This window comes from Choloepus didactylus, chromosome 5 (genome assembly GCF_015220235.1).
Source record: "Choloepus didactylus isolate mChoDid1 chromosome 5, mChoDid1.pri, whole genome shotgun sequence".
Lineage (NCBI taxonomy): Eukaryota > Metazoa > Chordata > Mammalia > Pilosa > Megalonychidae > Choloepus > Choloepus didactylus.
Genome location: NC_051311.1, coordinates 98,851,702 through 98,877,284, shown reverse-complemented (window position 1 = coordinate 98,877,284; position 25,583 = coordinate 98,851,702). Strand labels below are relative to the sequence as shown.

General features: G+C 35.8%; 1 protein-coding gene across 2 annotated transcripts in view; it reads left to right on the top strand.

Annotated features, from left to right (window-relative positions):
- PCLO (piccolo presynaptic cytomatrix protein) overlaps positions 1-25,583 on the top strand; it is a 460,751-nt gene that overhangs the window by 207,117 nt on the left and 228,051 nt on the right. For both annotated transcript variants that reach the window (XM_037836537.1, XM_037836536.1), the window contains exons 4-6: positions 456-1,193; positions 11,172-16,254; positions 16,609-18,623. In XM_037836537.1, the coding sequence (XP_037692465.1) occupies positions 456-1,193; positions 11,172-16,254; positions 16,609-18,623 (7,836 nt within the window). The remainder of the gene's footprint in view (positions 1-455; positions 1,194-11,171; positions 16,255-16,608; positions 18,624-25,583) is intronic.

The following is a 25,583-nucleotide window of genomic DNA, read 5'->3' as shown; positions in this document are numbered from 1 at the left end:
TCCTAGAAGAACTTCTGATTAATTCATTGTTAAAAAGAAAAGTGTTATGAAATTTAATAGTGTTAGTATAACTTTATGATGGAAATACTAAATTTGAAGTCACCAGGCTTAAAAATAATTTTATTTGGAACAAATGCAGATTTTTTCCTCCACAAAATGGATGTTCCCCTGGGTTCATCCTTATTACAATATTCTAAGACAATCATTAATGCAATTTTCCTTTTTATATAGTGAGGAGAGTGAGTTGCTAGTCTCTAGACATTCCTCACATTTTTAGATTTCAAGGTGTCTTCTTGCAAGTTTTTAAAAAGCCAGATTCCTTGATTTTGAAAGCAGTGGCCCACCTTTTCCTTATACAAAAACGCAAGTAGGAATTGCTAAATGTTAACCTTCATAAATGCCCCAAACAGATACGTTATATTATATCTAATATGTTCATTCTGTTTTGTTTGCAGATTCAAGAATGGCTTTGTTTAAATTGCCAAACCCAGAGAGCAATAGCAGGACAGCTTGGAGACTTGGGCAAAATGCCACCTTCACAGTCAGGACCAAAAGCATCTCCTATGCCTGTGCTTACAAAGCAACTTTCTCAGAAAACAGCCATGCCTGCCCAAATAAAAGAGAGAGAGAAGGAACAAGAAGTAAAACCAGAAGCTGATAAAGTAATACCAGAAAAAGTAAAAGAAACACCTTCAATTGAAAAAATTCCCCCAAAGGTAACCACAGATCAAAAACAGGAAGAGAAAATACTAGAGAAAGACAAAACTTCAGCCCCGGAAGGAAAAAAGCCACCCTCAGAAGAAAAAAAGTCACTCCTTGAAGGAAAAAAGCCAACCCCTGAAGAAAAAAAGCCACCCCTGGAAGAAAAGAAGCTAACCCCTAAAGACAAAAAACCAATCCCTGAAGAAACAAAGTTGCCGCCAGAAGCAATACCGTCAGCCCTAGAGGAGGAACAGAAACGTGACTTGCTTAAAACTCAAGTTCAAATTGCCAAAGAAAAGCCAGAAGGCAGAGTGGCTCCAAAGGCAGTGCAAGAAGAAAAACAACCAGAGACCAAAGTGGATGATTTGCCATCTGACAAGACTCAGAGTTTGCAAATGGAAGATGATGAAATGACCCCCAAAATAAAAGAACGGCCACAGGCAGGACACATAGCAAAATCTGATCAGATGGAACCTAGAAAAGAAAAAACAGTAAGTTATGGAATCCTAACTTTGCATCATCTCACATATGTGAATCAATATTTTTACCCAAGTACACAAATTACTTAATAGTAATTATGTAAGCAAAGGCCTTCAATCAATTAATGGCTTTCTTAGAAATGTGTAATAATTGTTTGCATTTTGAAATGGAGAATTTTGGTCTTTTAACAGCTTAATCAAATTTACATAAAGCATAGATGTAAAATTGTTTTTTACATGAATTTGTCAAAATCATATAGAATGATAAAGTAGTATTTCCTGCAGTTTTAAGGTATTCCTTTATTGCCAGTACAAACATTAAATGAGTATCCTCTTTTAATGTAAAATGATTTGTGTGCCTATAAAGTTTCTATTCAGTTAGCAAATCGGTTTTCCAGTAGTCATCAAGTTTCTTCCTACTCAAAAGCTTTTTAAGATGTGGTCAGCTATAGAATGATTAAATAATTGTAAATGCAAAAAAAAAAAAAAAAAAAAAAAAGTGTGGCTAAAATTCAGACCAAACATCATTTTAAAAATTTACAAAGTAATTTATTTTTGCATGTAGAACTTATTTTAACATAATGGGTTTTGTTAGGAGTTTAGTTCAATGTGTTTAATATTGAAGGGCTAGTTAAAATCCAAGCATAATTAGGAATATATATATAGTTTTCTGTTCTTTAATGCACACTTAAAGAGTATTCCATCTTAACAAATATTTGCACAGGCAATTATTTCATTTTTAGAGGAATAAAATTTTTAGACTTAGAAGAGATCTTACATCACATCTTACTGATTCATTTTAATTCACAGATGACAGCAGTGATGTGCAGGGAAATTAAATGACATTATTGTTTAAATTATTTGTATTAAAAGTCTAGAACCTATGACTTGATTTTCTGATGCAGGTTCAGATGTTTTTTTGTTTATGACTTTAACCCTAGCCCATCTCTCCTATATGATGCAGCACCCATTAACTGAATAAATGGTGGTCTTCCTGTGGTCTTCCTTTGTTATATGAGTGAGTTTTACTCATGTCAGAAAAAAAGCAGATGCCTGTTTTTTATCCATTTAGATAAATTCTAATGGCTGGATCTTGCTGCCACCACCACCCCACATCCCGCATCCGTTGCTTCTTCTAGCTACCACGTTACAGAACCTGGTACTTTTTGCCATGTCCCCCTTTGTAAAACTGTCCTTGACATCCATGACTCTGTCTCCTCCTGGTTTTCTTGTTGTCCTTCTGATCACTCTTTCTGATGTCTACTTTATCTCCATGATTTCTCTTCCCAGTCTCCAAACAGTGACATTTCCTTTGTTTTTCTTTGAATTCTGTCTTCCCTTTTCGGGGCAGCCCCCATGAATGAACCCACAAGTGGGTCCCTAAACCCACTTGTACAACTTCACCCTTTCTTCTGAGGGCCAGACCTGCATTTTCAAGAACCTTATAGGTAGCTCCACTTCAAAGCCTCACTATAAACGCAAACTGAATGTTAGATTTATCCACTTTTCTGTAGAAGCGGTTTCTTTTTTGTATTGCTGATGATGGCGCCATCTCTCACCCAGTCTCTACTCTCCTGTTCACTAATTGTCTAAGTAGTCTGAGGTTTCTTCTTACCTGCCCTTTGCTCTCCATGTCAAATTTATTACACTCCTGTCTAAGGACATTACTCTTCATGACCTTTCACCAAGGATCTGAGTGCTCTAATTCCTGGTCACTGTGCCTTCCCATTCTTCCCTCTCCAGTGTATAGTTTTCACATAATTGTTTTCCAGCATTTGAGTAAATTAACTTCATTACTCAGATATTTTTAATGGTTTGCTATTACTTGTTAAACATAATCTAAACAAGAAGTCTTCAAATATTTTGGTCATGCACCCCATCACTACTTCCTTTTATTTTACAACATCAATATATGTATATTTATTTATATATAAACTGAATGCATTTACTCTTTTACTAAAATATCATTTGCAATATATGAATGCATATACATTCACACAGAATAGAAAAAATTTGGTGAAATAAAAATTGAAATGTTACTGTATTTGTTTAGATATAGATACTTTCGATCACATTGAAACATGGTAAATAATAATATTTCAGAGAGAAAATTTATTGATTATGCCTCAGTGTTTTTTAAAAGCTTGGTCTAAATTTTTTTGTAGAGCTATTTGAAAAACTGCTTCTGAGTTGAACTGATTTTGATATTTTGACAATTAGTTTTAATAACTATCTTAGAAAAAGATAATTCACAAGGATATATAAGAAATGGAAGAGGTGAATCAAAGATTGTACTTGCCAAATCTTGATACCTATTTTAACAGTTATAGAATTAAAAACCAATTATGGGGAGAAATGTGGAAATTCTACAAAAAAAAAAAAAAAATGTTGATCTTCCCAGACACCAATCATTTGTCCTTGCTAACTCATCAGGAAATTTTTTTAAATATATTAAATGGTTTTAAAACCTACTGAAGTTATTCATCTGGAAGTTGTTTAACAGATTTGAATATTCCGTTTCAAAGTTTGTTAAATGAGTAGATATAACAACTTTTAAATGATATGTCACATTTAAATGTAGAATCACACAAATATTTATCTTTAAAGGGCTGTTCCCATATCATAATGTTCTTGAAGAGACAGTGTTTATTTTCTACCTAATACTTAATAGGTAGCAAATTGTTGATAACTATTAATATCATCACCAAAAAGTTAAACCATTTTGAGATGCTTCAGGTTTTGTTTAAAAATAATTAAATCTGCACATTCTATGCCTCTTTAATTTTTCATGAAATAGTCAGCAAACCACAGAGGTTAAAATTAGTTCATAGTTACTTTTCCATGTCAATATAAAATATTTAAAATATTCTTCAAAACATAAAGGCATAAAGGTTTTATTGGTGTACATTGTACCACATCACTAACATCCTAAGGCACTCTTTCCTATTATGGCTTGCCTTTAAGAGATGCAATAAATGACTTTCCCATGGACTGCTGTTTCTGTAACTTACCCAAGAGTCTTCTTTTAAAAATAATTTGAATCAGAGAAGCCACTCTTCAGTATTTAACATGCAGTTTTTTCATTAAAATATATATGTACCTTTATTAAATGTAATCTATATTGAGGTTCTTTCTTCATTTGTTCATATTTTCTTTAGGACTCCAAGTAGTAACTCCTTAAATAGTTTATTGTTGAAGCAGAAATAGTGAATACTATAAGCTCAGCATGTTAGAAATGTCTGTTCTTTGGTCCCACTACTACCAAACTTTCCACTACTTTCTTTGTTCTAATCTTTTTCTATTTCTCAAACCTCCCACTATTATTTTTTTGTTCCTTTCAGCAGTATTTGCTAAAGAAGAAATGTGATTTGGTCACCATATTGTTTTCCTCATATTACTTTAGCCATGTTAACATGGCAGAAAGAACAAGTGTTTTCCCAAATGATGTGTGACTTTTTTGTCTTTTAATATTAAATAAGAAAATGCAAAAGAAGATTCTAAATGTATATTATTCAATTTACTGAAATTTTGCAAAGTACTGGAATACTCATTTGCTGAAAATTATGGAGATTTGTGATGGTTTCATAATATCACTGGCTATATCTCCAAAGCATGTTATATGTTTGGGGCAGGGTTTGTTATTAAGGATAACAGACATACTTATAGATTATAAATAGATTTCTTCATTAAGCCAATAATTTTTGACCAAATTCTTGACAGTTCTGATTTTGTTTGGTCACCATTGATATATACCCTGTAATGTTGCTGATGAAAAGCTTGTAACAATATGAAGGATGTCAGCTTCTTTATTAACGTGTGTTTGTGTTTCTTACATCATTACTATTATCCTTAAGACATGATTTCTTTGCAGCAATGTTTTTAGTGGCATTTATCCATTATACAAAAGTTGGTTTAGTTGAAACTAATAATATAAGCCATAAATCTGCCTAAATGAATAAAAGCAGCAATTTACCAAAAGTGAACAAATGAAGTAATAACCTCACTGCAACTTCTCTTCATGGTATAAATCCTAGTTTTCTCCCAGGATTCCTAATAGATCATTTGACTAACTGACATAAGAAGTAAGGGAAAATGCTGATATCAATCTATTTATTAAATATTAGTAAAATTTAATTTATATCCTATTTTGGATTAAAAAACATAGGAAAAAAATCCTGATGTTTTCTTCTTCTATTCCATTGGATAGGTTTGCTTAGCTTAGCCCCCACAGTATGTGCAGCCCACTGTGGAGACCCCTGTCTAAATGACTCAGCTCAGCTTTCTCACCTTCTAGAACCTGGCTCCAATATAACTTTCAAGCACCCCTGGTATCCTCCACAAGTGAGAACTCAAAAACCAAACAAAAGTACCTTTACATGATTTCTTATTGTGCCTTGTGCTTTCTTCCTATGGATCCTTTGCTCAGCAGATTTCTCTTTGTACACCGACACTCAGCCCTCACATCTACCTTATCAGAAAAATCCTACCTGGACTTCCAGGCCACTCAGGTGGTAACTTCTCCAGGAGTCTACTCTTCTGTTCCTTAATGACAGGTGCCTTTCCTGCTGCTAAACTCCATATCTTGCTTAGTTTTTAAATTAGTTTTTGCTTAAAGTCAAAATAGTACTCTTATTTTACCTCTTACTATATTCTGGGCTCCGTGTTAAGTCTTTTCTATCTCATTTAATAAACAAACTTGATGAGGCAAGGTGGATATGGAAACTGAATTTCCTTGCCAAAAATCACACAGCTTGGAAGCAGCAGATCTAGGGTTATAGCCCAGTTCTGAACATTTCATGTAATTTTTGCTTTATTTATGTATCTTATATTATTTTATATATTCATTTATTTATCACCATGCCATTCATGTTATTATAGTCTATTGTGTACATTTCTTTGTTGCCACATCATTTTGGCTATCCATCCATTCTGATTTTTCAAAACATGTTTGTTGAATGGAATTAAAATTAGTCCTGAAATATAATAAATGATTTGAAAGGTACACCCTTTTTTAGTTTAATATTTTAAAATTTCATATTCAAAAAAAATTTTTTTGCTTACATACTTAAACAGAGTATTGTTTAAGTCAGCATCTGATATATCATATTGATATATATATGTCTGATCATCTTCAACTGATACAGTATTTTGAAACACTGCAGTCCTCCTTTTAACATCTTTTAGTATGTATTTTATTGCTGGTTAAAGTCACCCAGTGGCTAGTGTTTAAGTTATATGGAGCCATTGTATATGATAGCTTCATAATCAGGTGGAATGAAAAAGAATCAGGTTTTCTGTATTGAACAAGATTCCTGAGTTAAGTGGTTAGGTGGGAGCATCTGATCTTTTTATTCAGCTCTAATGAGTTTTACTAATTTATTCTTTCAGTTTATCTAGTTTTGGAACACTCAGGCTAGCAATCTATGTTGGCCCAAACCTTATATAATGATTAAACATATTCATTTGATACTTTATTTTGGCTCATCAAAAATAAATCACTTGGAAAATTAAACAAAAAATGTTGTATACTCTCTTCACACAACTTTATATTAAGCCTGGAATTCAATTCTTAACCTTCAGTGTGGAAGACTGAAAGTTTCAAACTTTGAGAAAGTGAAGAACCAAATTTGGTAGTGCAGACTACTGGTGAAGTGCCAATTTAAAATACCAAGGGAAGATCTTCAAATGGGGCTCAATTAGTCACTCTGACCAGTCTGCAGTTTAATACATGGCAGTGGGATACTGGAAGAAAAAGCGAGTGGAATTTTCTACTCACTATTAGTGAGTAAAAAATGAATCTTGAGCCTCTGGCAATTTTGAGTAATCATATTCTCTGCTCAGGTTAGAAAAGCTCAAGTAGCCATAATTCTCTCACTAGGGAAAGTACAATACGTAATTAAAATAAAATTCAGTGTAATGGAGTCTAATGGTAAATGTACTTGAAAAATTCAGAGAAAATGTGTTTCTCAGGGCACTGAAAAATAACATTGGTTTTTTTTTTAAGTTGTGCTTAAATTATGATTGTTCCCACTCACTGTCTCTATCAACTATGAAAACAAAATTCTCATGCAAAGGATAGACATTTAGAACTCTATTCTTATGCAGAAATTTCAGAGGTCATTCTAAATTGTATTGTATATAAAAGTGAAGGGATAATAAATAACACCAGCTTCTGTAATCTATTCAAATGATAAGGTGCATAAATTTTTTTAAATCAGCAATATTCATACTCAGGTAATGTATGTAGATATATGTGTATTAAATATCTATATTTCCATATTTAAAAACTTTAGAAAGAACCATTTCAATCTATTCATTTCATTATATATTAGTGTATTAAATATCTATATTTCCATATTTAAAAACTTTAGAAAGAACCATTTCAATCTATTCATTTCATTATATATTAATATGTTACTAAGTAGCCTAGTATTCTTCTTTTAAATAAGTATAAAACTACACATTTTTGAAAGAACTGAAAAAAAATTCCTAATCTTTTACTCCTGGGGATTTGGAAACTTGGGAGGAAGTGAGTCCAGTTAGGCCACCCTCACATGAATACTCAGTCTTATTCCTCTAGATTTATACACTTCAGACATCCATTTGAAAATTGAATAATTAGAGAAAACAAAAATCCATCTTACACAATATTTTACATTATTCTCTGTTTCATTCTTCTCTGCTTCCATCCTCTCTCTCTCTCTCGTTTTGTCCAACTATTCCCTTGTTAGGAGACGTTATTAATGAAGTATTGGTTTGTGGTGTTAAATTTGTGTACACAATTTAACTTGCATGAACACAAACTGCATTGGTACAATAGTACCCAGATATCTCACAAAGTAGAGTGGATAGATAAAGAAAGGCAGAAAGGGGGAGTAAGAGAGAGAGAGAGAGAGAGAGGGAGGGAGGAAAGAAAGGGAATGAGGAAGGAAGGGAAAGAAGGAAAGAAGAAAGGAAGGAAAGAAAGAAGGAAGGAAGGAAATAAGGAAGGAAATAAGGATGGAAGGAAGGAAGGAAGAAAAGGGCTCCTCCAATCACTGCCTCTGTATGCCAATCTCTATATATGAAGAACTTTTTATTTTTTTATTTTAGCAACAAAAAGAAGTTAAAAAAGGGGAATATGTAGATGCCTGGTGTCAAAGGGCGTGGTTGGTATGTCATCTGATGGTTAACAAATTAACAGTAAAATGAAGCATCAGAAGGACACTTAACTCTGCCAGTGGATTTTACACCTAAGCCAGTTAGTGTGAGAAAGATGGCATCATGGTTTACTCACGGCAAAATAATTCAGTCAAATGTCCTTTGACCAGCTCACTTGATTTCCTTATTAACAATCCAAACATTTTTTTTCTTAGACACAACAGCCTATAGAGCAAAATCTGTGCAGACTTTTGCCACCTCAAATATGGAAAAGGAAAAGTCATTTATGGAAAGAAGGCATCAAAATATCACTTTATGTAAACAATGGTTGAATCTTGTGAGGAGTTTAGAGAAAAGATGAGGAAATGAGTGACAGAAGGGAAAAGTGGGTAGAACATAGCAACAGAGGAGAACAAAAGCATGAACACATGGTTAAAGGATGCATAAAAGAGGTTTAGGGTAGGCATTTTTATTTTTATATGTAGTAACCTTCTGTCTAATGTCTTTTAATTTCCTTTGTTTCTTTATGTTTGTCTGGTCCTAATATACTTTTGTGAAATGTCAGTACAACCTTCAGATTCTGTTGTGTAAAACAATTTCTCTTTTATTATTGTCAATGAATTGTTATTCTACAACAAGAGTTACATTTCCTCCCTCTGTGTAAAGTCTTAGTACATTGTTATGTTTTGGAATATATGTAAGCACAAAATAAAGAATACAAATGAGATTAGCAGAATTTTATTATGAAAGATCATTTTTGGGACCTCTTTTCAACAAGGAGCTTAGGTATCCCCCACTGTGGTGACGGTGTTTACTGTGTTTCAGTGAAGGGTAGGTGAGGCTAGAGTAAAAAAAGACAGACAGGAAAGGATGTAGAAAGCATATTGAATTCAATAAATATGCTCTGCCATTAGCATGAGAACAAATGGAAACATCCCTCACTATGACAATCCAGAAAGGTTTTCTCGGAAAGCCACTTCACCTATGCTTGCCTCTTTGATGTTTTGCTCTTAAGAGAAAGGAGCCAAAGTGAGCTGAGACCTATCAGTCATGCCACCGTAGTCTCACAACTGTAGATAAGTAATCCTGTCCTGAAAAGACATCCACAATGTCCCGGGACAATTAATTCTGGGTAAACCAAAGAGAAGGCATTATGCTCTTCACTAAAGTTGGCAGGAATATGTCAGAACTATCGTTTTAAATCGAGTCATGTTGTGAATTCAGCAAAAGCATTTTACCCTATAATGTGCTCAAGGTATATCTTTAACTATAAGCAGTAACAATTTTTATTGAAATGAAAATAAAATGGATTTCAAGTCAACAACTCTTATATTAGAGAACTCTGTAGGTGAAAAACAAAGAAGACAGACAAAAGAAAGTAAAAGACAAAGAAAAAAAAAGTGTAAAAAGAACACATTTTTTGCCAATTTGTTGTGCAACCTGGCATCAATCAGTTCAGTTGGGCAATTGATAGGTGAGAGGATTCCACACCCTCACACCCACTGAACATATTGAGAGAATTCAAGATACAGACTCCATGGAATCAAGGTGGCCTCTTAGGCCAGAGTCAGATGTAGCAGGTCGTGCGTGGTACAACTCTTCCTCTGATTCCTTCATTCCATGGGACTATGAGGCTACTGTGATCTTCTCCTCTCAATATGGAATCTAACTGGATCAGTTGGAATTCATTTTCTGCGGCATCACAGGCATTTTAAATAGGATTCATGCAAGCAATCTCTATGTTTAACATTTTCAGTTAAAGCCTCTCTGATTCTTGAATCAAAGTTGTTATCGTGGCCTCTTTGCAGCCCAAGGAAGGCCGGGAGGTTAGGGCTGTGGGGTACCTACCCCATGTTTCTGCTGCCTCCTCCCAGCAGCCTGTATACTCGTGCTTCCTCTCAGGAAAAGTTAGCTGTAGTACTGCTTGAAGGGAGCCATTTTTTAAATAATGTGAAGATAAGTAATTCTCCAAGTATCTTGAATATCAGAAGATATTTATTAATGATATTTGTGAAATAACTTTAAGGTGGGATGTTGAAGGTAAATTTGATTACAGTTCTACAAAACTAACAACTGGAATTTTCTCTTTAGCTGAAGTGATTCAGACCAATTATTGCATAAGTTTTTGGAAGTTCAGTTTCTAAACATTCATTCCCATCGATATAATAATTTTAACAGCATTACACGCACACACACACACACACACACACACACACACACACACATAGGGTTTTAGAGTTTTCAAAACATTTGTTTTTAAATCAGTGACTTGCTTAAGTTTCCCAGAAATCTATTGAGGTAGATGGGGCAAAAATCATTATGGCCATGTTACTTTGTTCATTTTGGTTAAGTAAAATTTCCAAAATCCCATACCAACTGTAGCCAGACACAAAGCCCATAAGCCCATCTTCTGATTTTTTTTTCATGGACTTTGCCTGATCTAATAATCCAAAAATATTAATTATGGTAATGGAAAAATTATCATTAAATTTTTACTTCACAATTTGACTTCTATCCCAAAGTAAATGTACTTGAAAGGTAGTCATATTTTTGAATGAAAACAATATCGAAATGAAAAGGAATAGAGTACTGATGGAATAAAATCAGATGTTATTGAGAATTAGCATTTAAATTAAACTTAGGTTAAACAAAGACTAGTCTTAATCAATATATATCAACTAGTTTCAATTTTTGTACATATTCAAGGTTTTTTTTTAAAAATACTGGTGTATAGTTGGAAAAAAATCCCATAATTATTCCTTAGTTCTTAATAGTTATTTGGAAGTTAAATGATAGGCCAACTTCTTAGTTTAACCATGTTAAGTTTTCCTGTATCTTTTCCTCCGCTAGGAAAAGGAAGATGACAAATCAGACATCTCAAGTTCTCAGCAGCTGAAAAGCCCACAAGGTCTGAGTGACACAGGTTATTCTTCCGATGGAGTATCAAGTTCACTTGGTGAAATTCCAACTCTTATTCCAGGTGATGAAAAGGATTTGCTTAAGGGACTCAAAAAGCATTCCTTTTCACAAGAAAGTAGCCCTGCCAGTCCCACAGATTTAGCTAAGTTAGAGAGTACTGTCTTGTCCATTTTGGAAGCTCAGACTAGTACATGTGTTGATGAACAGCCAGAAAAGCAAACAGAACCCTGTGTGGTTACTCCTGAGCAGCCTAAGGACCAACAGAAAACTCAGAGTTTTCCTGAAACAATGGAAACTTCTATTTCAGAAGAGGAGCGCAAAGAGAGTCAAGAAGAAAAAAAAGACCATTTAATAAAAGATGGTCAACAAGACATTCTTTCCAGAAAAGAACAGAAAGAAAAGTCTGAATTTGTCGATGGCATAGTTACCAGAAGACCGTCTTATGATTCAGTTGAAGACAGTAGTGAAAGTGAGAACTCACCTGTTCCACAAAGAAAACGGAGAACTAGTGTTGGTTCATCAAGCAGCGATGAGTATAAACCGGAAGATAGTCAAGGATCAGGTGAAGAGGAGGACTTCATTCGAAAACAAATCAGAGAAATGAGTGCTGACGAAGATGCTTCAGGCTCTGAGGATGGTGATGTTATTAAGAACCAGCTCAAAGAGATTAGTAGTAGTATAGACAGCCAGAAGAAGGAAGAAACAAAAGGGAAAGGAAAAGTAACAGCAGGGAAGCACAGGCGACTGACTCGTAAAAGTAGTACTAGCTTTGATGAAGATGCAGGGAGACGCCATTCATGGCATGATGAAGATGATGAGACATTTGACGAAAGTCCTGAACTTAAATACAGAGAAACCAAAAGTCAGGAGAATGAAGAACTTGCAATTGCTGGAGGAGGAGGGCTACGTCGATTTAAAACAATTGAACTCAACAGCACGATAGCAGATAAGTATTCTGCAGAGTCATCACAGAAGAAAACAGCTTTGTATTTTGATGAAGAGCCAGAATTAGAAATGGAAAGCCTGACCGATTCACCAGAAGATAGGTCAAGAGGGGAAGGTTCTTCTAGCCTTCATGCTTCCAGCTTCACTCCTGGTACGTCTCCTACATCAGTGTCATCACTTGATGAGGATAGTGACAGCAGCCCAAGTCACAAAAAAGGAGAGAGCAAACAGCAACGCAAAGCTCGTCACCGATCACATGGCCCTCTTTTACCTACTATTGAAGATTCTTCAGAGGAAGAAGAATTGAGAGAGGAAGAAGAATTATTAAAGGAGCAAGAGAAGCAACGGGAGTTAGAACAGCAACAGAGAAAGAGTTCTAGTAAAAAATCAAAGAAAGACAAAGATGAACTTCGAGCTCAGAGAAGAAGGGAAAGGCCAAAGACACCACCCAGTAATCTCTCTCCCATTGAAGATGCGTCGCCAACAGAAGAATTACGCCAGGCTGCAGAAATGGAGGAGCTCCACCGCTCTTCTTGTTCTGAATATTCACCTAGCATAGAATCAGACCCAGAGGGTTTTGAAATAAGCCCAGAAAAAATAATAGAAGTACGGAAAGTTTATAAATTGCCCACAGCTGTGTCTTTATACTCACCAACAGATGAGCAATCTATTATGCAGAAAGAAGGTGGTCCAAAAGCATTAAAAAGTGCTGAAGAGATATATGAAGAAATGATGCATAAATCCCACAAATATAAAGCTTTTTCAGCTGCAAATGAACGAGATGAAGTGTTCGAAAAAGAGCCCTTGTATGGTGGGATGTTAATAGAGGATTATATTTACGAATCTTTAGTAGAGGACACATACAATGGATCAGTAGATAGCAGTCTGCTAATAAGACAAGATGAAGAAAATGGATTTATGCAGCAGAGAGGGAGAGAGCAAAAAATAAGACTCCCAGAACAGATTTATGAAGATCCTATGCAGAAAATTACAGACCTCCAGAAAGAGTTTTATGAGTTAGAGAGCTTACATTCTGTTGTGCCTCAAGAAGACATTGTTTCAAGCTCTTATATCATCCCGGAAAGCCACGAGATAGTGGATCTGGGTAGTATGGTAACTTCTAGCAGTGAAGAAAAAAAATTATTGGATGCTGATGCTGCCTATGAAGAACTCATGAAGAAGCAACAGATGCAATTAACGCCTGAAGCCAGTCCAACCCAGCCCCTCCTAGGGGATGATGTGACAGAATCCACAATGGATTTTGACAGGGTGCCCGATGCGTCTTTGACATCAAGCGTTCTCTCAGGAGCATCTCTTACAGATTCTACCAGCAGTGCAACACTTTCTATCCCAGATGTTAAAATAACCCAACATTTTTCAACAGAAGAAATTGAGGATGAATATGTAACTGATTATACAAGAGAAATTCAAGAGATAATTGCCCATGAATCATTGATTTTGACCTACTCAGAGCCTTCAGAAAGTGCTGCATCTGTTCTACCATCTGACACACCTTCTCTGACATCATCTGTTTCTTCAGTTTGTACCACAGATAGCTCCTCACCTATTACTACCCGAGATAGCATAACCACACTTTATACAGAGCCAGTTGACATAACTAAATTTGAAGATTCTGAGGAAACATCATCAACTTATTTTCCAGGCACCATGATAGACTATCCAGATGAAATAAATATATCTTTAGATCAGGCTAGCTCACCAGATAGTAGAGCCAGTGCTGATCATATTGTGATTTCCTTATCTGGTATGGCACCTGCCATAGCATCTGTAGGAACTAAACCCGAGGGGCCTGCTGCTGACACTGTTATCACTGACTTATCTATACCTGAAAAAGATCCAATGAAGACAGCCAAGAAGGAAAGTGGGAATGGAGTTATTCTGGAAATTTTGGAAGCTTACAGAGATAAAAGGAAGGAGCCTGAAGCTGAACTAACAAAAATTAGCATATCTGAAACTGTGTTTGATCAACCACCTTCTGCTACAGCTCTTCCAATGACTGAGCAGGTTTCAACTACATGCTTTGTATCTGAAGAGGTCTTTGGTCAAGCAAAACCTGCATCTCAGTTACCATCTGGCAGTCCTCCTGTTTCTTTTCTTCCAACTAAAACTCGTCCATTCTTCCGAAGTTCTTCTTTGGACGTATCAGTCCAACCTCCTCCCCCTCCCTCTCCTCCTCCTCCTCCACCACCACCACCTCCACCTCCACCTCCTCCCCCACCACTTCCTCCACCAACTTCACCAAAACCGACTATTTACCCTAAAAAAAAGGTTACAGTTACAGTGCCAGTGACTCTAGCTACTGCATCTACCCCTCCTGCTGATACTGTTACAGCTGTGGAGACCACAGCTGTTCCAAGGATTAATGGATTACCTGGAACAAAAATATGCACCCCTGAACCTCCTCCTGTTCCTCCTAAACCATCTTCAATTCCATCTGGACTTGTATTTACACATAGGCATGAGCCAGGCAAACCTCCAATTGCCCCTAAACCAGCAGTTCCTCAGCTTCCAGTAACTACACAAAAATCAACAGATACACACCCCAAACCAACAGGTTTATCTTTAACTTCAAGTATGACATTGAATTTAGTGACATCGGCAGATTATAAATTACCTTCCCCTACTTCCCCACTTTCTCCACACTCTAATAAGTCCTCACCAAGATATTCCAAATCCCTCATGGAGACTTACGTTGTTATCACCTTGCCGTCTGAACCTGGGACTCCAACAGATTCTTCAGCTAGTCAAGCAATTACTAGTTGGCCCCTAGGATCGCCCCCTAAAGATCTGGTTTCTATTGAATCAGTGTTTTCTGTAGTTTCTCCTATGACAGCTGCAGAAATCCCAAGTTCTTCAGAGCAGAGCCTGTACTTTGCAGGATCTTTAGAGACATTTTCTTCTCTTCCTGTCACAACATTGTCTTCACTTCAAGCAGCCCTGACTTCAGTTACACAATCTCTCACAACTGAAGTTCCCAAAGCTGAGGTTTCAGCAGCCAGAAGTACATTTCCTGGTGTTGGTCCCAGCAGTGTCTCTATATCAATTCCTTCAGAGCCTCTTGCTCTAGATACCCTACATATAGAGAAGTATCAGTATAAGGAAAATGCAAAGTTGCAACTTGTTGGTGATGTCATTGATCTGCGTACAGTATCAAAAGAAGTTAAAGTAACTGAACAATGTATGGATCTTTCTGCTTCTACAATGGATGTGAAAAGGCAGACCACAACAAGTGAAATTTGTGGGAGACAAATTAGTACTGTCCAACCCTCTATTATAAATCTCAGTGCAACTACATCAGTAGTGACCCCAGTACCTCTGGTCAGTGAAACAGTGACCGTTGTCACGTGTACAGCTAGTGCAAGTTACACCACAGGGACGGAAAGCCTAGTGGGTATAGAATATGCAGTAACAACACCACTCCAACTTACTACATCAAAGTATGCTGAGCCCACATACAGGATACCAGGTAGCCAGGCCATTCCCACGCTTAGGGAAGAAGCACCAATAAACTTATCTGTAGGTACTCCAGCACATGCAGTGACCTTGGCTATTACGAAGGCTGTCACAGTACCTCCTGTTGGTGTCACAAATGGATGGACTGATAGTGCCACATCACAGGGGGTCAGTGATGGGGAAGTAGTGGATCTCAGTACCGCAAAGTCTCACAGAACTGTTGTTACAGTGGACGAGCCTTCATCAAGTGTGGTGACCAAAATAATAGAAGATGATGAAAAACCTGTTGATCTGACTGCAGGAAGAAGAGCTGTGTGCTGTGATGTGGTTTATAAGTTACCTTTTGGAAGGAGCTGCACAGCACAACAGCCTGCAACTACTCTTCCCGAGGACCGTTTTGGTTATAGAGATGACCACTATCAATATGATCGAACAGGGCCATCTGGTCATAGGGGAATTGGGGGAATGAAACCCTCCATGTCTGACACTAATTTAGCAGAAGCTGGACATTTTTTCTATAAAAGTAAGAATGCTTTTGATTATTCTGGAGGAACTGATGCAGCAGTAGATCTAACTTCAGGAAGAATTACTACAGGTCAGTATGATGTGGCAGCAGACCTTTCCTTGAAATATCATTGTGGTGTGCCTCATCTCATTTCAGGATGAAAATGTCCCTTTACCAGTTTTTTTTTTAATATTTCTTTGGATGTTTTGGCAACGTATTTTGGAGTACATGTGCGCTTTTGTTTCTTCATTTTTTATTTATCTGCTCAAAGTCGCCTGCATGTGCCTGCATGTTCAACATTGCTTTTATTCGCATTTTAATTAGGTTAATCTGTGGATTTGCATGCAGTCCCATTCATTGTGTTCATCAAGATGAGAGGGCTTTCAAACTCAAAAGGCATCATTCATTCTGGGAACTGGACTATAACTCTGCCCTGTGTTTCAGGTGAGGTAATGGATTATTCAAGCAAGACAACAGGTCCATATCCAGAAACACGACAAGTCATTTCAGGTGTTGGGATTAGTACCCCACAGTATTCCACAGCAAGAATGACTCCACCTCCAGGACCCCAGTATGGTGTGGGGAGTGTTTTGAGGTCATCTAATGGCGTTGTCTATTCTTCGGTGGCAACACCAATACCCTCTACATTTGCTATCACTACACAACCTGGCTCCATTTTCAGCACCACTGTGAGAGATTTGTCTGGTAGGCACACAACTGATGCAGCAACTTCGTTATCTTCCCTGCACCAGAGTCAGCCAGTGCCTAGATCATATTTCCTAACAACTGGTGCCTCTGAAATGGACATTGCAGTAACTGGTATTGATATCAATGCCAGTTTGCAAACTATTACTATGGAAACTCTTACTGCTGAGACAATAGACTCTGCTTCCAGTTTAACCACAGCATCAGAAGTATTTTCTGAAGTGGTGGAAGATGAAAGTGCTCTGTTAATTGTCCCTGAAGAAGATAAACAACAGCAGCAGTTAGACTTGGAGCGTGAGCTCTTGGAACTGGAGAAAATTAAGCAACAGCGCTTTGCTGAGGAATTGGAGTGGGAACGCCAAGAAATTCAAAGGTTCCGAGAACAAGAAAAGATCATTGTTCAAAAAAAGCTGGAGGAGCTGCAGTCTATGAAGCAGCACCTTCTGTATCAACAAGAAGAAGAGCGGCAAGCCCAGTTCATGATGAGGCAGGAGACATTAGCTCAGCAACAGTTACAGCTTGAGCAAATCCAACAGCTGCAGCAGCAGCTTCACCAGCAGCTAGAGGAGCAAAAGATTCGCCAGATCTATCAGTATAACTATGACCCTTCTGGAACTGTCTCTCCCCAAACCTCTACAGAGCAGGCAATTTTGGAAGGTCAGTATGCGGCCCCAGAAGGAGGTCAGTTTTGGGCGACTGAAGATGCAACCACCACAGCTTCGGCTGTTGTAGCAATTGAAATACCACAGAGTCAAGGATGGTACACAGTTCAGTCTGACGGTGTTACTCAGTACATTGCTCCACCTGGCATTCTGAGTACTGTTTCAGAAATACCTCTAACGGATGTTGTTGTAAAAGATGAAAAACCACCCAAAAAGAGAAGCTCTGGAGCCAAAGTACGTGGACAGTATGATGAGATGGGAGAAAATATAGGAGATGATCCCCGATGTTTTAAAAAGATAGTGGACAGTGGAGTACAAACTGACGATGAAGATGCAGCAGATCGGAGTTATGCAAATAGGAGAAGGAGAACTAAAAAAAGTGTTGATACAAGTGTCCAAACTGATGATGAAGATCAGGATGATTGGGATATGCCTAGTAGATCAAGGAGAAAATCTCGAGTAGGGAAATATGGTGATAGCACCACAGAGGCTGACAAGACAAAACCCCTTTCCAAAGTCTCCAGCATAGCAGTTCAAACAGTAGCAGAGATATCCGTACAAACTGAACCTGTGGGAACCATAAGAACACCGTCAATACGGGCACACGTGGATGCCAAGGTCGAAATAATTAAACACATTTCAGCACCTGAAAAGACTTACAAGGGGAATAGTTTAGGATGTCAAACAGAAGCAGATTCAGACACACAAAGTCCCCAATATCTGAGTGCCACCTCTCCACCCAAAGACAAGAAACGCCCAACACCTTTGGAGATCGGTTACTCATCTCACCTTCGGGCAGATTCCACACTACAGCTGGCTCCTTCCCCACCCAAATCACCAAAAGTCCTTTATTCACCCATTTCACCACTTTCACCAGGAAAAGTCTTAGAATCTGCCTTTGTACCTTATGAAAAACCCCTCCCTGATGATGTAAGTCCACAGAAAGTTCTGCATCCAGATATGGTGCAAGTTCCCCCAGCAAGTCCTAAGGCAGCCAAGATGATGCAGCGTTCCATGTCTGACCCTAAGCCTCTGAGTCCGACAGCAGAGGAGAGTTCCAGGGCTGCTTTTCAGTATACCGAGGGCTACACAGTAAGTGTGATTCCTTTCTCAATAAAAGAAAATGATTCATTGATATTAATCGTGTTTGCGGACTTTAGGGAGTGATAAAGTTCATGGCTCCTTAGAAAACTAATATTAAATTTCATTGAGAACTGTTTCATTAGAAATTTGGGGAAAAAATAGAAAATGATACAGTCACTTAAAAATACTCAAAATAGAAAACATATTATATAAGGCAAAGTGAGAAAGAAGTTTATTATTTTATGAGTTATGAGATTGAAAGTTTTGTTCCAGTATCAGAATCTCCCTTATGTCAGTTAAAAACTATGATTTCATTAAATATAATTCATATTCATACTCAGTGTTATGGGATGAGTGTTGAACACAAACAGATACGGTATCCTAGAAAGCTATAGCAATAGAGTCCTTCGAGATCATGTTGTCAGTCTCATCCTCCTCCAGACAGAATATGTCATTAAAAACCTTAGGATATTTCCTGGTCAATGGAAAGCATTTCTAGAGCAGAGAGATGAATGTATAATACAATTATCATAGTTCATCCATGCATACTTTGTTTCTGGCAAATTCTTAATCTAGCCCCAGGTAAACCCTATCTTACTGCTTAAATATTCTCATTTTTATTTTCTAATTTTTGAAGTAGTCATTGTCTGAATGGAGAAAATGTAGTATTGAAGAGAGGGAAAATACAAATATGATTAAGATACCCTAATTTTTATTAATACTGAACAGTAATTGTAATTAATATGCTGTTTCTGGTGATCTAAATTCAGTTAGAATTTCATAAACCAGAAGAATTTTTATATTTCCTTGAATAAGAGATTTTTTAAAAATATATAGATATACTTTAAAAAGAAAAGAAATATGCAGGTATCCTAAAGCTATTTGTGAAGATCTCTGTAACTGGGAATAAGAAATGTGAACAATCAGCTTCAAAAACAGGTGTATCCTACTTAAGAAAATATAGTGTAATTTTTTAAGTGATTGATAAATACGGAAGTTCAGTTTAAAACAAGATTTATGTTCAAATTTAAAACTCTTCTACTAGTCTCTGAACTCTAGGACTTAGAAACCTGAAGCTTTTAAGTAGTTTGCTGAGAGATTGCTAGAGTTCCACTGACCCACATATGTGAAGCATTATCTGTGGGCTGAAAAATATGCCATTATATATGACTGCAATTCTGTTTATAGACTCACAGCCAAATCAATAGACATAGCCATAACTACTAAGAGTGATATTAATAAGTAAAAATGTCCTTTCTAAATTTTCTGATTTCATAGCGTTTTGTTTTGTGCTTTCTCAACAAGTGGATCTGAAAAGTAATACTGTCTTCATGTGGGTGACAGAGGTCATAGCCATATATTAATATTAAAAATGCGCTTTGATACTTGAACACTCTGTGAACCACTGTTACAGTGTATTGAGATTTCATCCAGTTTATGGAGGGTTATTTTAGATAGAGCTTTGTTTCTAGAATTAAATCTATAGTGGAAATAATTTTAATTTAGTTCTAATGTGTAGATATTTATTTTTACAGCTGTAGCCTGTAGATTAACTTAAAGATTTACTTGGAAAACTTTTAAAATGTGGTTCTTGATAATATTTTTAAAGTAATATTTTTTATCTTCTGTCATTAGAAAGAATAGGCTTTTATAGTTAGTGTATTGATCCTTTACTTAATATATGACCCTGCACTCTTAATTCAATTGAACTCAGTTAAAGAAGAAATTCAAGTTACCAATATTTTTCCTCCCAGTATTCAGTTTGAAGTTAGAAATGTGCAATGAAAAACAATGGGTTTTGGGGGTTGTATAACTGAGAGTATCAGTAATATTGGTTGATTATCCAGTCATAAAATAAGTTGAATAGAATTACTATCTAATATGCTGAGCCTGGGAAATCCCAGGAGTATTGAGACTTGGGGCACAATTGAGTAGTCCCTTTTTCCAATGGGTCAAACTCATTGCCTGCTTTAATATGGAGTGACTATATATAAACTCAAAGGTATTGTTTATTAGATGCACAACCATTTTATATATCACTGTTTTTTTAATACTTTTGATACTTGGAGTTTAAAATGTGAGTTGTCTAATTTGTTTCTATGCAAATGTGTAGACATTCTTTGAGTCTGTTTTAAACTAAATGAAATTAATTTCTTAATTATAAGCATGGTTTATTAAGTATTAGCTGTACTGAAGAAAGTATATTCTTCTAAATATTCTTCTAAGTTTCTCCATAGCTCAAACTCTCCTATAGATTCTCATCATAGTCAGAATATATTAGAAATTTCTTTCCAAGGGCCTATACAATCTGGTTTATTCCCGTCTCACCTCATTAGTTACTCCCACACTCGTGACACCTTCCACACCTGTTCCCCTTCTCATTCCGCTCCTAGCCCTGGCCTGGCTGTTCTTTGGATGTGCTAGCCTCAACCCCACTCAGGGCATACCTCTGAGTCTCTCTCCTGTGTACAGGTTTCTACTCAAATTTCACCTCCATAGAAAGACTCTCCTTACCTCATTCTCTAAATAAGTCTGCAGTCGTGAATTCCCACCCCAGAATGCTCTAAATTTGTATTTATTTCTTATGAATACCATCTTTCTTCTCCAGTGGAATGTAAACTCTGCAGTGGCAGGGATTTTGCTTTGTTTGCTGCTATATTCCCAAGAACCTAGAGCAGTGTCTGGCACAAAGTAGACCCTCAATATTTATTGAATGAACTTATTGAAGGGAGGGTTATAAGCATAGATGTAATGTGATAAGACATGTATTAAAAGATGCTGGCCACTTACTTTTTCTTTAGGTGCATCCTGGTAATTTCTGTTGATAACTATAAGTTGATATCTCCTTTGCTTAAAGTGTTAAGGCTACTTTGTTTTGTTGTTGTTGTTCATAATATAGACATTTCAGACATTTAACACAATTTGAAAGGAATTTAGGTATTAGCAAGTTCAACCATCTTACAGATGAAGAAACCAAGCCTGGAGTAGGCTAGTGACTTTTTCACAGTCCCATAATAAACCAATAACCTGGCCAGAATTTAAATTCTGAGTGCCTCACTTTGTTATTCTTATCTTTTTATTGGTTTCTTCTGAGATAATTGTGTATTTCCTGATTATTTCTTGCTAATTCAATGCCACTCTTGGTATCTGTCTTTATAGCTTGTTATTTCCTCCACTGTCTTTAAAATTCCAATTTAAATCTCCCTCTATTATGTTTATTCTCTTTTTTTTTTTCATTTTTGCATGCATGCTTTCATTATCTCATTCATTCATAATTTTATTCAGACACTGATAAACTCTAAAGATACAGGGTGATTGAGAGAGGCAGAGCTCATGTTTTACCTCCAACCACTGGGGGTCATTTTGTTTTTGCTAACCTATCAAGGCACTATGGTGTACTTTCAGTTAGCTCACAGGGATAAATAGACTGTTTGCTTTGCTTTGTTTTGTCCTCTGTCCACACACAATTCTTCTTTCCTTAGTAACTGTTTTCACAAGCTTTCTGAACAACTTTAACTAATTAAAGACTTAAAAATTCTTCCTTATAAGTAAAATCTAACTTTCTGGAATTATAGCACATTTGTCTTAATACTGCAATTTAGAACAGGAGTTTTCTCATTTCATTTATTTTCTCTAGGGCTGCAATTGTGTAGCATAAGACCCTTTAAATCTCATATGGTTTTCCATCATGAAACATTGGTCACATATCTTTGAAACTGAACATTCCAAGGCACGAGCATGTCTTGTCTAGTTAGTGTCTCACCAGCACTCTGAGTTCACACTTACCTCTAAGATGGCTGATACATTCAAGTGATTAAAATCAGCACCAGACAATAATATTACACAGAAGTCTACACAGAAAGGCATAACTGGAGCAGGGAAAGGGTTACCTAGATAATTTAATTTAATTTAATAATATTCTCCTGCCTCTAAGAGATGAGCTCCATCTCTTTTCTAGACCCCATATCTCAGTACCAAACTACAGTCTCAAAACCTAATTTTAGTTTTGAAAACATTTATGTAATTACATTTTTTATCTTACAGTCTAATTTCCCTAACAAATTTTAAATTTTCCACTTTGAATAAAGATGGGGAAAAAAAAACTGCCACCTCTTTCTTTGAGTTGTTTAGTTTGCTATCCAGGACTTCTAATTCCCAAGAGATACAACCAAAACAAAGTTGGAATTTAATCCTTTTCATGTGGTTATGATTACTACCTGGATATGACTGGGTAATACTGCATTTTCATCATGGTTAAGAAAAATCCTTTCTAATAAAATGCTTTCTAATAAAAGGTAGTATGAAATATAGTATGGAATTAATTATTTCATAACTTTTTCAGTAGAACTCATTCTCAATTAAAATCCTTTATGAAAGCCAAATAGTTAAAAAAAAAAAAAATAGGTGGAGGCTGGAGTAGAATAGTCATATATTTACATACATCATGGGATTATTTGTAATAATTAAATGAAGTAACATTTATTACCTTCCCATCACTGTATCTGGCAATTTTAAATATCTAGTAATGTTGATTTCCTTTCCTTGTTAGATTGACATTTGACATTATTTTTATTTCCTCAGCAGAAAGTTGCCAACTGTCATTAAAGAATTTTCCTTTATGGATTGGTAGAAATAATTCTCAATCTCCTAGTAACAGTGTACCTTCCCATTCTGTGGAATATGTAATGCTGCTGCTCTAGAAATTTCAGATTCCTGCTCTCTATAATTGTTCTTAAATTTACTCTTTCAGGCCACAAGGCCATCTGTGACTGACCTATTTTATACTGAAAGCCATCCACCCTTCTGATACTCCCTTTTCCGATGCCTTTCTTTATTTTTCTCCATAGAATTTATTGTCATCTAACATACAGTACCTCTTCCTCTGTAATTTTGTATATAGTCCTTCTTCTCCAACTAGATGTATGGGTAAGGAATTTTCATTTATCATGTTCACTGCTATATCCCCAAAGACCAAAAAGATGGCTAACCCATAGTAGATGCTTGATAATAATAAATTAATGTGATGAATTAGTGAGTGGATGGACCTCTTTAACTATTAGACTGCTTTCAGCTTTGGGGGATTCAGAGATTCCTCACTCCCACTTAAAACAAAAAACAAACTAAGGAAAAAAACAAACCATATTCATCTTCCCAGTATACTTTTTGTGTAGTTGCAGTATTACTGTTTTTCCTTCCACTTTCACCTGTGTTTGTCTTCCTTTCCTGAATGGATGACACTACTTCCTAAGAATATATTTCAATCCAGTTTGAGCGTGTTTATGGTATGTATGCATATGTCTGTGGATTATCTCTAGCATCTTATCTAAGAACATTGCATGAACTAGAGCACCTAAATGTGTTCCTCATGTAGTTTCTCTTTGCACTGTACAGTGAGAATGATTTACATCATTACCTTAGATGACCAATAACTTCAGGAAGGAGCGTGAATGTAATATGTACTCTGCAAAGTCTAGGGAGAAGGTGATATTATGCAGATGAACTATCAGTGTATATTCAAAAAATTTGTTTGGCACTAGAAGGGACCTAATTCATTACAAAATCTTTTTAAAAATATAACATTATGTTAAATGATTTCTCTTTTAAAAGGATTTATATATTTCCAAAATAGCATTTTTTATAAATGATGATACACAACAGTTTGCATTAAAAGGAACCACATTTAAAATATTATAACCTCTAAATAGCCATAAAAATAAATAGGTAGTTAGGTATTAAAGCTGTTTTGTCTAATCCTTAGACTTATTTAACAATTTTAAAGCTTTTTTTGTAATAAAACAGCTGTTTATATAAAATCTTTTTGTTCTAGAGTTTAAGCCAGAATCTTATTGCAAAGCAGATGGTATTCATGTGCTAATTTTTACAAGAATATGTTTTGCTTCACTGCTTGCTATTTTAATAACTACTTTTAAGATTCTTGGAACTCTTTGACTCTATTTCTGAGAATAATTTCTATAACACACATTGAAAAATTTTATTTCTGACAATTATTCCAGAAAATAAAGATTTAAGAAGTAATGATTATGATGACCAAGTGTAATTTAAGGATGTAGTTTGACAAGTGTTCTTTTCATTACTCACATTGAAAAACAATGTAAGAAATCAATATTTTAAAGTCAGTTTGATGAAATAAGTTGTTTTATAATGGTGGCATTTATATATGTCGGAAAAGTTATACATATATTCAAGATTCCCTTTGTAAATAGCAGAAATCTTATTCTTTCTATAGTTCTTACCTTATTCATTGCTGATATATTTTCTCACAATATTTCTTCTTTATGATTAAAATCCTGCACCTTAAAATTCAACTGTTTTAAAATTAATATAGGAAATTCAATTTTAATGTGTTTTTCAAAATAAATGGCAGTCAAAAAATAATTTACTGTAATTAATAATTAGAAGAATAGTTAAAAATCTAAGCCAAATATATACCTGTACACAAATGTCACCAAGTAGAAACCAGAAAATTTTTTGGTTGATCTCATGAATGTACTGTTCAGTATTTAATGTTGCCATTTCATGATGATCAATATGTAAAGAATTTCAAAACAAATCTTTGCATGTTGAGAGAAAGGAAATTAAATAATTTTTATTAGCCTTTCCAGACATCCATCTTTCAAAATATGCCAATTACCAATGCTTATAAAAGCAGATTTGTTTATATTCCTAATGTTCAGTGAAATCCTCTTCTGAAAACTTAACACTAAATATTCTGACATACCAGGTTAGCTAACACAGGGGAGCGCTGAATTAATACAGCATTGATTATTACTGACATGGTTTTATAGAACATTAGTTAGCATTAATTAGCTTTATGGGTATTTTGTCATAGTATAAGTTTCTTAACAATTCTCTCCTCTTCCTGTTTTAAATGGTTGTGCAGTTTGTAACTGTCTCTACAAGAAAGCCACATAGTCTCTCAAATACATCCTCTCCCAACACACATGCACA